General features: G+C 47.1%; 1 protein-coding gene across 4 annotated transcripts; it reads left to right on the plus strand.

Moving 5' to 3' along the window:
- Positions 1-5,918: 5,918 nt before the first annotated feature.
- On the plus strand, positions 5,919-11,512 carry DDIT4L (DNA damage inducible transcript 4 like). 4 transcript variants are annotated; one of them, XR_013224904.1, is made up of 4 exons: positions 5,919-6,106; positions 6,976-7,115; positions 8,416-10,068; positions 10,176-11,512. XR_013224904.1 is itself a non-coding variant. In XM_077300777.1 (3 exons), exons 1-3 carry the CDS (start codon positions 5,946-5,948, stop codon positions 8,898-8,900), a joined length of 786 nt encoding a protein of 261 aa, XP_077156892.1. In that variant the 5' UTR covers positions 5,919-5,945; the 3' UTR covers positions 8,901-11,512. The 4 variants fall into 4 exon arrangements, 3 of the variants coding, with proteins under 3 accessions (XP_077156892.1, XP_077156894.1, XP_077156893.1); XM_077300777.1 differs by having other exon boundaries at positions 8,416-11,512; XM_077300779.1 differs by lacking the exon at positions 5,919-6,106 and adding an exon at positions 6,178-6,236 and having other exon boundaries at positions 8,416-11,512.
- Positions 11,513-12,807: the final 1,295 nt, after the last annotated feature.

Below are 12,807 nucleotides of genomic sequence, written 5' to 3' on the forward strand. Positions count from 1 at the left end.
TCTAAGTTATGGCCCCCCAAAGAAGATGCCCCCAAGAAAGTCCTTTTGGTGGAAATATCAGACACAGGCTCAAGAATGGACCCCCTGCAAGCTACACACACCAAATGCACAAGGAATCTCACCCTGCCTTTGAAGTTTGTTAAACATTTTGATAGAGCAGAGACAGTTGTCTAGAAATGTATCCATTCATGAACTGCTTGAAAGGTCATGAAAAGTTTGTGCCAGTGATCTGCCACAAACTTCAGTTCTGAAACCGTGATCAGGCCAATATTCGTCATGAACTTCAATTAGTGAGCCAGTTTATGTCCATCCCTAAAGTTAAGTCTGGGCTTTCCCAAAAGTACAAGCCAAAGCCCTACATGATCCCTACTGTCAGCTTTGTGAAACTACATCCTACCACCTGCTGGAAGAAAAGTCTTGGTGTAGTGGTTAGGAGTGAGGACTTCTAATCTGGCGAGCTGGGTTCGATTCTGCGCTCCCCCACATGCAACCAGCTGGCTGACCTTGGGTTCGCCACAGCACTGATAAAGCTGTTCTGGCCGAGCAGTAATATCAGGGCTCTCTCAGCCTCACCCACCCCACAGGGTGTCTGTTGTGGGGAGAGGAATGGGAAGGTGACTGTAAGCCGCTTTGAGCCCCCTTCGGGTAGAGAAAAGCAGCATATAAGAACCAACTCTTCTTCTTCTAATGTATGTAAATTGTATTTTTTGTATTTTTGTATTTTATATACTTTTGTATATGTAAACTGTTTTTAGACTCCAATGTAGGAGAAAATCAAGATATGTTTGTACAAATAAAATGATAGAATCATAGAGTTGGAAGGGACCTCCCGGGTCATCTAGTCCAACCCCCTGCACTATGCAGGACACTCACAAATCAAGTTTAATGACTTGGGTGTAAAAGCAATCTAAAGTTAACCAGGAAAATGAAGCTTCAGTTCGACTGCCACACACCAAGGGAGGAGGGTCAGGGAAGGAGCATGCACTGTTCTTTACAGAGCAGAAATGGTTCACTGTTGCAAATCACTCAGTCTTACAGCCTACAGACATTCAGGAGCAGAGAAAAACAGGGGAGGAAACACTATTATAAAACCAGTTATCTGTTACTGTGTGAACTGTCCCAACCAGTGTTTGGAAACAGACCATAGGGACTCTTATGCAAACTCTACTGAATTTAACAGAGGCAACTTGGTAGAAGATCTTTTATTTTCCCCTCCGCCCTGCAGACTCTTGTGTAGAAAGCAGCTTTGGGCTGAACGTTAATCCATCAGGCTAATGAACCACAAACAAATCATTTTCATTCATCTGGAGCTATTCCAGACAGCCACCTAACTGATAGACACGTTTTAATTAATGAACTACTTTTAAGCATTTTAATACCCCCTAAAAAGTTTAGGGAAGTAAAGAGCAACTAAGCCGCCAGGCTGACCAATCAACACAGCTAATTTTAATAGAGAGAAATGGCATAAAAGATCAAGCTCCACTGTTGCCCCTTCACTTTTCCCGGCTTAATTGTGCATTACTTATTTCAGGGGTGGACTTGCTATGCGGTATGCCAGGCAATCACCTGGCGAGACAGATGCTTGAGATCTGCCTGGCACAAAGTTTAATTGGAGCTGTGGACGTTCGCCTGATGCTAATTGCACAAAAGCACAACACCTCCTTCGTCTCCTAATTGTGCTCTCCGCTCCGAACATGCCCACCACCCTTGCTTCCAAGGCTTCCGCTGTTTTTTGTTTTGTTTTGTTTTGCAGGAAAGTACCATACTGCCTCTGCTCTATTCATCAGGGCCATTTTATTCTCTTCTTTCCTGCCTCCTCGAGACTAATCAGTGAATGCCACCTAATCACATCCAAAGCCCACTGCAGGTCACTTTAATTCTTCCCATTGTACAGTCAAGGCCCATTCACACGGCAGCCACTCTATACAAGAACTACTAAAAAGGCTTCTAGGGAGGAGATCTCTGTGTGATGCTGCAACTGGCTTGCACTGGTCCTATTGTCTGCATCAGTCATGTTATATGTCCTCCATGCCAGTGCAAATAGCCAGGGCCATGAGCATGGGGGGGGTGGGGGGCTGGGGTAAACAATTGGAATGACTTGCTTGCTCAGTAAGCCAATGCAAAACAGGTTTGCTAGCAGCTTTATGGGGTTACTAATGTTTGGATTGGCCCTTAGTCCCATCAGTCAAGTTGTTTTCCAAGTTGGAAACATATTTCCAAGTTTCTTTTCTACCATTGATCTACTTAATTAGGGTAAAGGTAAAGGTAGCGTTTTCTTGGCAGACTCAATACGGGGTGGTTTGCCAGTGCCTTCCCCAGTCATTACCGTTTAACCCCCAGCAAGCCGGGTACTCATTTACTGACCTCGGAAGGATAGAAGGCTGAGTCAACCTTGAGCCGGCTGCTGGGATCGAACTCCCAGCCTCATGGGCAGAGCTTCAGACAGCATGTCAGCTGCCTTACTGCCCTGTGCCTCAAGAGGCTCCTTAATTAATTAGGATAGGCAGGATAATTGGGACTCCTTCGAGTAGTAAAAAACAGGGTATAAAAAACAGCTCTTATTTGGTCCTAAGGACTTGCACGGAGTAGACTGAACATGAGGCAAAATGTTTCCACTCAAGGGGGGGGTGTCCAGAGGAGGGCAACAAAAAGGGTGAGAGGTTTGGAGCTCAAGATGTATAAGGAAAGATTCATATAATCATAGAATCATAGAGTTGGAAGGGGCCATACAGGCCATCTAGTCCAACCCCCTGCTCAACACAGGATCAGCCCTAAGCATACTAAAGCATCCAAGAAAAGTGTGCATCCAACCTTTGCTTGAAGACTGCCAGTGAGGGGGAGCTCACCACCTCCTTAGGCAGCCTATTCCACTGCTGAACTACTCTGACTGTGAATTTTTTTTCCTGATATCTAGCCTATATTTAAAGTTTAAATATTGAAGTTTAAACCCATTACTGCATGTCCTCTTCTCTGCAGCCAACAGAAACAGCATCCTGCCCTCCTCCAAGTGACAACCTTTCAAATACTTAAAAAGGGCTATCATGTCCCCTCTCAACCTCCTTTTCTCCAGGCTAAACATTCCAAGTCCCTCAACTTGGGGGAGCTTGGTCTGTTTAGCCTGGAAAGACGACGACTAAGAGGTGATATAATAGCCATCTTCAAGTACTTGAAAGCATGTCATATGGAGCAAAGTTGTTTTCTGTTGTCCGAGGGGATCTGACTAAAACCAATAGACTAAAATTAATTCAAAAGAATTTTCTTGCATGTCCAGGAAAATGCTGATTGCCACTTCGGGGTTGGGAAGCAAATTGCTTCTAATTTAGACTAGCCAGGGATTTGGGGGGATTTTGGGGGGGTGGACTTGTGGTCACTGTGGGTGAGCAGGTAATCGTGAGTTTCCTGCATTCTGCATGGGTTGGACTAGATAACCCTGAAGGTCCCTTCCAACTCCATGATTCGAAGTATGGGGCATTTGGGACAAATGAAACTTTTATGTGATGTAAGTATGTAATGCTATTGAGAATCTAATTCTCTGTTCTCAGGACAGGATAACATACTCAGCATGGCTTGTCACTTGCGGGGATTCTTCCATTCTTGGGTGGAGAAGTAACTTTTAGTTACTTCTTTTCACAACTGGGAAAGGGTCTGCCATTAATTACTAACTTTACATTTTTATTGCCGCATTCTTTTTGTGAATGACAATTGAACCCAAAGGGCTGATTTGCTTTTCTGGCAAAGAATTATCATACTGCAAATTTGGACTTATGATGCTATTTGCTAATTTGCTACTAATTTACTTTCTCCTTATATCTGTACTCTTATGATCCCTCTTCCATTGTCTGAGGAAGTGTGCATGATCACGCCTTGAATAAATCTTTGTTGGTCTTAAACGTGCCATTGGACTCAAATTTTGTTGTGCTACTTCAAACCCACACGGCTATCCATTTGGATCTGTTTTATTTCTGGAATGGCTGACAAATTCTGCAGTGGGAGGGAGCTCCAGAACTTTGGAACATAGCAAAGAAGTTCCACCAATCTCACCTTATGTAAAACCAGCATTCCAGAAGATCTCAAGCAATTTCGGATAGATAAGGTCAAGTACCCTGGGGGTCTAAGGCTATTAAGGCCTTTGCAGGGGTAGTCAACCTGTGGTCCTCCAGATGTCCATGGACTACAATTCCCATGAGCTCCTGCCAACAAACGCTGGCAGGGGCTCAAGGGAATTGTAGTCCATGGACATCTGGAGGACCACAGGTTGACTGCCCATGCTTTAAAGAACAGCACCAGTGTTTTGGATTCTCGCTGGAATCTAATCGGGAGCAATTGCTGTAGTATAAAGGACATACAGTTCCTGTGGAGACCATCTCTTTCTGCGCCAGTTGTCATTTCTGAACCATCTCTAAGGGCAGCCTCACTTGGTATATGTTACAAAGGCATGCACAGATGAAGCAGAATCCACGGTTTCCAGGAACTGATGTAACTGGTAAACCAATCTTTTAAACCAGCATCTCTCTCGCCCTCTCTCCAGAAGCAATCATGTGCTGTATACCTGCTCCTCCTACCCCATCCAAGGCAGGTTGTAATTCTGCTACTGATAGGGCTTCTTCCCTAACACTAATCCCGAACATTTTATCCACCTGCATCTGTTACTTCATTGTCTCCAAACACCACTTTAAGATTCTCACTGCCTCCTTTGATTCAGCTGGAGAGCAAAGCTAAGAGCATATTGATGAGACAGTATTCTTTAGCTCCAGATAACCTCCCTAAGTGCTTTATAGATTTCTAACCCAAATAAAATTGGAGCCACTGCACAACTGTGCCTCTCAGACCTGATCCTTCGAGTCACTTCACACAAGTTTAGCTTGGTCAATGATACTGAAAGCCAGTGAAAATTACTAACCAGGATGTAAATGGCTGCCTGTTGTATTAGTATTAAAAGCCAGAGAAGCCAGAATAGGAGTCAGAGGAACGGATATCCTTAACTAAGTACATCTTTTGTACAGGCAGCCATCTTCATTCATAAAACCTCAGCAGTCTATTAGCAAGATGTTGGAATATCTTTTTCTTAGGACCAACCAGATGGTCACAAAGCACTGAACACTCTTAAATTTGTCAGAAATCTTCACTGGGCAGGAAGGTGTAGTGGCTTAAGAGTGTCAGACTCATGCCACGGAAGCTTGGACTAATCACACTTTCTCAACCTAACCTACCTCACAGGGTTGTTGTGAGGGTAAAAAGAAGGAAAGGAGATGAGTCCCCACTGAGAAAAAAGTGGGGTGTCAATAAATAAATACAAAATTAGTACGGAGGCTTCTTAAGATACTGGAGGCCAGAAGTTTTTGCTCTGTTTATTTATAAGGATACACAATTGGCAGGCCTTGGAGGGTTCTTTTGCTATCTAAACAAAGGTTTGGAGAATTCCTAGAGCAGGGGTGGGCAAACTGTGGCCCGCCAGATGTCCATGGACTACAATTCCCATGAGCCCCTGCCAGCATTCACTCATGGGAATTGTAGTCTATGGACATCTGGAGGGCCACAGTTTGCCCACCCCTGTCCTAGAGATTGGGCGGTGGGGCCTGAGAAGTCGAGACAGTTCAGTGAGGTCTACCACGGAAAGGATCCCCCTGATCTAGAGCAGGGGTAGTCAACCTGTGGTCCTCCAGACGTTCGTGGACTACAATTCCCATGAGCCCCTGCCAGCGTTTGCTGGCAGGGGCTCATGGGAATTGTAGTCCATGAATATCTGGAGGACCACAAGTTGACTACCCCTGATCTAGAGATTAGACGTCCTACTCAAGAGCTCTCCAGGCTGGAGGTTGGCAATCCTGCTGGTAAGCCCTCCGCCTTTATATCCTAAGCTTCCCAGATGAAGAATTCTGTGCTCCCTTCCTTCAGCACAAATTGGCTGGTCCTGCCCCCAGCAATGATCTGCCTCTTGGTTTTGGATGCCGTCCAAGGGAAGGAGCCAGCGCAGCGCCCTCGAGGACCGGGGCCAGGGGGGCGCGGGCTGGCCGCTTCCGCGACAGCAGGCGCGCAACTCCAGCCGTGGCCGGCGCAGAGGCGCCCCTTGGCCCAGAGGGACGCGGGGAGGCGTGACACGAGTCAGGTGATCCTTGCGGCCCATCTGCCCGGGTGTTTTCCCGAAGCTGGCCAATGGAGCGCGGGCTGCCCGCCCTCCCGCCTCTCTCGCCCTCCCCTCCCGCCAGCGCTGCTCGGCCGGCTCGTCTTTCACACGGGTGACCCGGGTCATCAGCATGTTTGCGCCTCGCTCCAAGCCCACCTTAGCGCCGCAGCCAATGGCGAGGGAGGCGCTCCCTCGCAGCCCAAGCCCGCGGCCGGAGGAGGGACAAGGAGGAGACCGCGATGGGGGGGGGGAGGAGGGGGGTGTATATAAGACAGCTGGGGCTGCAGGCAGGCCGACGGCGGGAGTGCGGGGCGAAGGGGGTGGGCGGCCCGTCCTTGAAAGCAAAACAAGCAACAACACTAACTCTTCCCAAGTGGGGGCAGGAAGGGGCTTGTGCCGTCTAAAGTGCATCGCGTAATCCCGTTGAAGTTGCACACGACTTAATACAGCTCCAGGTGCATGCATTTAACATTGGGGGCTGTTGACAGGTAAGGCGGGCTTGCCGGGAATTCCACGGCTGTTGCTTTGCGTTTGTGCTTAATCCCTTTGTAAACCAGATTTGGTTTTCGACTGAAGTGTTTAACAGCAGGGTCCTCCTTGCAGCTGCTTGGCGAGAAGCTGTACTGTTGCTCTTTTAAAGAGGGAGGCACCGCCTGCCTGCCTGCCTGCCTGTGTTTCCCTTGAAAGTCAATTCCCCTTTAGGCGTTTGGGTCGACCCTTGAGACCTCCTACCACCTGCAGGAGCTCTTCTGTGCCGCTCCGTGTCCCCTTGCTGTAACTCTTGGGCGAGGAGTTCTTCTGGTATGGACTGGTACTAGCCTGGCAATGAATGGTGTTTTTCTCTTTTGCAGTCAACTAGGAAAGGCGTGTTGGTTGTTTGGGGTGAGAACACGGGTTGTCGGCATGGTTGCCACCAGCACCTTAAGCAATAAGAACTCTGTCTGTATTTCTGAACTGATACAGCAAAGGTTTCAACACGCTGCCTTAACTGGTGAGTGCCAGGTGGGGGGGGGGCGTTCTAAGCACCTCTACTTCGGTTCAGGGGTAGTCAAACTGCGGCCTTCCAGATGTCCATGGACTACAGTTCCCATGAGCCCCTGCCAGCTGGCAGGGGCTCATGGGAATTGTAGTCCATGGACATCTGGAAGGCCGCAGTTTGACTACCCCTGGTGGGGCTTACTCCCCGGAAAGTGGTTTTTGGCTTGTATGTTTGGCAAGGTTAGGGGTAGAGCCGCTGGCTGGGGGGAGAGGGGCTTTTCTAATGTGAATGCTTCATTCTCTTAGCTTCAAGGAGATATACAAAAAGTTCTCTCTTTAGCTGAGTTCTCATCTGATTAAAGAATCTCTAGGCGATCCGCATTTAAACAGATGCAATTACCTTGCTTCCTGCTATGTGTGAGAGCAGCTTTTTTGAAATGAATGTCTTTTTTAATCACTTAGTGAGTGTAAACTACGAGCTCCCACCGGAAGGAAGAGCCATCACCATATAACATCTCCGTTGCCTGTTTCAGTTAACATACCAGAAGCAAAGTAGCCTACAAAAGCAAGTGTGTGCCTCACTGACAACTCTCGCTTAACAACTAGAGTTGCCAGTTGAAGTGCCAACCTTAATTGTTAATAAAAGGTGGTTACTGGGATGTTGATTTGCATCTTCAGTATCGTGAAGGTTGACTTAGAACTTCAATAGTAATCACGCCTATGAAGAACTAGGTAGGGTCACGTGTCACAACTTAGGTTGGTGGTGTTCCCAGTTTTGCTGAGCACGTATGTAAAAAGTTATAAATGAATCCAGTTTCCCCATTACATTTCCTACTACATATTTAAAAGTTCCTTAATTTGTCGAACTGAACCTGCATGGGTGAGAGAGGGAAGACGCAAACAAGTTGGTGCTGATTTTTTATTTTATTTTGCAACCATCCGACACATGGGAGGGTCGTTTGCCTCTTGGGAGTATGTCCTCCCTGGCTTATTTTGCTGACATCTGTTCCTGTGTCTGCAAAGCCCGAATACTGCTGGTGGCCCCCAATAACCCTCCTCCGTTTCATTAAAAGCTCTCCTGCAGCCCAGTTGATGTGAAAGGAAGAACAATTTAATAAGCTGTTTCAAAGACTGTAGGCTGCTTTCTGGCAACAGATCCAATACACCTAGCTGGAAGTTTGCATTAACGTAATGAGAAGCTCTGAATATATTGCTGAAGTAGGAGTTTACTAACTTAGTTATTCGATGCGGTGCAAACGTAATGCTTGGCTGCTCGCCACTGAGATTTGTTTTCTTCTCCCCGTTCCTTGCAGACTTTGACTACTGGGATTATGTTGTGCCAGAACCCAACTTTAATGAGACGGTGTTTGAGGAACGGACGTGTCAGAGTCTCGTTCGAATGCTGGAGAGCTGCCTGTCGAGATCAAAGCAGACCAAGCTGCGCTGCTCCAAGGTCCTCGTCCCTGAGAAACTCACCAGGAGGATAGCACAGGACATCTTGCGCCTCTCTTCGACCGAGCCGTGCGGCTTGCGTGGCTGCGTGATCCACGTCAACCTGGAAATGGGGAATATATGTAAAAAGCTGGATAAGATTGTCTATGACCCTACCGTTGTTCCTACTTTCGAGCTGACCCTAGTGTTCAAGCAGGACAGCGGCTCCTGGCCTAGTTTTAGGGATTTCTTCCCCAAGGCTTGCTTTACAGGCGCCAGCAAACGCACGCTGATCCTGAGTCCCGGCTTTCGGCTAATTAAGAAGAAATTGTACTCCCTAATTGGGACTGTTGTTGAAGAATGCTAGGAACACTTCTTGGAAAAAAACACACCGCCTTTTAGAAATTTGAGCCTCCAGCCCTTAGGAAATATCAAGCTTGATGATGCCTCAGGTTAGAGGACTAGGGCTTGCCCTGGTCCTTTAGGGAAGGCAGCCATAAATCCAGATGGGCTGGCAAATCTCTCAGTGCAGCTAGGTGGTTACTGGGTGGAACAAGGAGCACAGCTTTTTGATATACTTGAAACATTCCTTAATTGGTTAGCACCAGCTCGGCCAGCCTGTAAGGCCCACTAGACGGCTGCCTGTTGACCTCAGGGCTACCTGTAGGCCTTACCATGTGGTGGCTTTAAAATCTAAAAACCGACAAGGAATCTAGGAAGCTTAGGTGTCTACTGGCTTGCTAAGCTTCAAGGAGGATTGGGGGGAGTTAACTCTAAGCTTGAACTGCTGACAGTGTCTTTTGCTTTATGTGGGGAAATGGATGACTTTGCTAATGCCAGAGCTATGGGAAGATGCTGGTAGCAGCTCTTTGGTAGCCCCAAGAATAACGAGGAAAGGAGAAACACGTCCATGGAAGGGGATGCTAGTGTGACGGCTGGAAGCTAGCATCACTTCTGTCTGCTGGTTGCTTTTCTAGGCATGCTGACCTGGTCAGACTTGACCCTGTTTTCCTGTGGACTAGGTAAGAGTCTGACATGGTGATGGGGTGTCTTCTTCAGAAAGTGGTTCAGAGAAGACCAGCTCTCCCAGAGTGTCTTGAAACAATTGCACTGCAGCTCAATAGCATGTACCCTAATGCCTGGAAATGTGGTGGTGATTTGTGCTCTTTTTTTAAAAAAAGAAATGTGCCAGAGTGTAAATGTGGCTCTGAGTGTGGAATGTTAATTTGCTTTGGGTTGGATTCTCTTGGACCAAGTTCTCCTTCCATTGGAGGAAGACTAAGAAGTCGTAGGATCCAACCTCTTCTTGGTCTCGTTCTGCTGCCGGAATCTTGGCTACTCTTCGATGGGGAAACCTCAACTACCTCAAGCCCTTGGTGGAAAACAAAGACACTGCCCAATCAAAGGGTTTCCTTTCCATCTTGCTTTCCCCGCTGTCTGTTTAAAGAAGCATTTTGTGTAGTGGTGGTTTTCAGTATAATCAGTGGTGAAATAATCCTCACAACACCACAGACTCTCAGCCCTGTAGATCAGGGGTAGTCAACCTGTGGTCCTCCAGATGTCCATGGACTACAATTCCCATGAGCCCCTGCCAGCGTTCGCTCATGGGAATTGTAGTCCATGGACATCTGGAGGACCACAGGTTGACTACCCTTGCTGTAGATGGTTTAGAAATCCACCAATGCTTGTAACTTGGTTCTGCTTTTGATGACTGGTTTTAATTAGTTCTGTCCTGTTACCTCTGACTTCAGCCAAGAAACACAAAGGAAAAACTTCACAACCAAAGGGCAGAGAATGTCACCTGACCCACTACAGGCTCTTCTCCCCTCTCTGCCCATCTATCTGCACTCCAGACATGTCACCAGCATGCCTGAGCCAACCTTCATCCTCTATGGAGGAAGGTCTTTATATGAGACTCTTCCTTCCAGCTTGTCCCCATTTTCTTTCATGTTCTCCCATTTCTAGGCTGCGGCAGGAAGGTTCCTTGATGCACCCTGTGAAAAATTTCTTCTGTGCACTAAGGGTGTGGGATTCAGCTCCTCAGCTGGCCTCTGGCTATGATCCTCTGGAGATTCCTGTCATGTAACCATTCATACTTTGGAAGGGGGAAGCTCACCGATTTCTAAAGCCAACAAAAGGTAGCTGGTGCCTCTTGTGCCGTTCTAAGAGATCTTTCTCGGCTCTGGAGGCCTTTAGATCTTGCATCCTGCTTGTAAGCTTTGCCTAGTCCATCTTTAACCATGAGTGAGTAGTGTGTTTGAACGCATGTTTCTGTTTCAAAGTAGAGACACCTGTTAACAAATGGTGCTTTCTCAGTTTAGGAAAGTGCTCAATGGAATGGTGCAGAAATTGGGCTAATAGAGAAGAGATTTCAGTAGCAGATAACGGCTTGTTTTAGGCATTTGGGCTACTCGTGTTATCTTGCGTTGTACAAAGAAAAAAAAGAAGTGGGACTCCCAAGCTTTCTCCTGGTGACCGTTCTGGTTCCTACCCCTCCGTAGCATCCAATGTCAGGGAGAAAGTGATCAAAACACACGCAGGTATCTCAAATCTGTCATCCTGCACTGCAAATACTTGGTTTCTTCTCACAGAGTTTATGGGACAAATGTAAATAGGGAGGTCACATAGTGGTTGACGCATGCCCCCGACTTTCAGTTGTGAGTCACTCGCTTACTTAGCTGCGTCTGATTGCAACTGACGTTACTGCCCCGCTCCAAGCTACTAAGCCTCTGAACAATTGGTACAGGACCATCTTGAACTGGTGTTGCACTTTTTGCTTTTAAGCGTCTGGTGTTGAAATACCGCCTTGTGCAGAAATGTCTCTGTCTTTTTGGATTTGCACTGATGCTGCTTGGACTCATGCCGTGTTAATAGGTTCATGCCTTGCCTTGGTGCGGTCTTAAGAACTTTCTAGTGTTGATCTTAGAAACCGACGGTTTTTATGGAAGTCTGTAAATAAAGGAATATTTTAAATTCTCAGATCTTGGGTTGTTAATTCAAGTCTCTGAAAAGGCAATGTGACATGTAGTGTGGGGTCCTTTGGGGGGTTTTTTGGGGGGGAAGCACACAGCAGATGGGGCAAGCAAGAGGGTGTGAACTCTGCATTGCAGGAATCCCAACTTTCATAGAATTATATATGAAATAGAATTGGAAGGGACCTCCTGGATATCTAGTCCAATCCCCTGCACCAGGGGTAGTCAACCTGTGGTCCTCCAGATGTTCATGGGCTACAATTCCCATGAGCCCCTGCCAGCAAATGCTGGCAGGGGCTCATGGGAATTGTAGTCCATGGACATCTGGAGGACCACAGGTTGACTACCCCTGCCCTGCACTATGCAGGACACTCACAACTTTGATGACAGAAGAATCTTGTGGTTTCTCCACAGCTATCAGGTTGGGTCCACTGGCATTTCTTGCAGGCAGAAAGTGTTTTGGAACATGGAACATGACTCTGGATAGCCCTGATCTCAGTAGGCCAGGCCAGGTCCAAGTTCATCAGATCTTGGAAGCTAAGCAGGTTCCTCCTTGGTCAATATTGGGATGGAAGACCACCATGGAAGTCCAGGGTCGTTTGGCAAAGAAAGACATCTGGGCAAACTGCCTCTGAATGTCTGTTGCCTTGAAAAAACCCATCAGGGGTGACTTGATGACCAAAAAGAAAAAAAATTATTTTCCTAAAGCTGCTCTAAACAGGATGAAGAGTCTGGTCCCCCAAACAACCTTGGGTAGAGTTAGAGGTCTGCGGTGGATGGAAGAATTGGTGAAAATTTACCACTTTCTGTCTGCAGAAATCTGCCCAGGGATCCAAGCCAATGTGAGTTTCTGTGAACTGGTGGCTCAAATGTGCAAAATGAGTAACCTCTGACCCTTGGAAGCTCATGCCACACTAAACATAATCTGTCAAGAAGCCACAAGATGATTCCTTTTATGTTCATTACAGCAGACTCCCCCTCCTTTGAGGGACCAGAATATGAAAATTGCCTCTTTAAACAATCAGGCTTCCATTTTAATATGTTTGAAGACTGGAGTTCATTAAACAAAGCTGTTCAAATTATTCTTATTACCAGCCAAGTGGTTAACTACAGCGTTGTCTGTTATGGTTGTAGCTGTACTGGGGGCAGAACACTTCTTTAATGCAGGGGTAGTCAACCTGTGGTCCTCCAGAGGTTCATGGACTACAATCCCCATGAGCCCCTGCCAGCGTTTGCTGGCAGGGGCTCATGGCAATTGTAGTCCATGGACCTCTGGAGGACCACAGGTTGACTGCCTCTGCT

This window comes from Paroedura picta, chromosome 10 (assembly GCF_049243985.1).
Source record: "Paroedura picta isolate Pp20150507F chromosome 10, Ppicta_v3.0, whole genome shotgun sequence".
In the NCBI taxonomy this organism is placed as follows: domain Eukaryota; kingdom Metazoa; phylum Chordata; class Lepidosauria; order Squamata; family Gekkonidae; genus Paroedura; species Paroedura picta.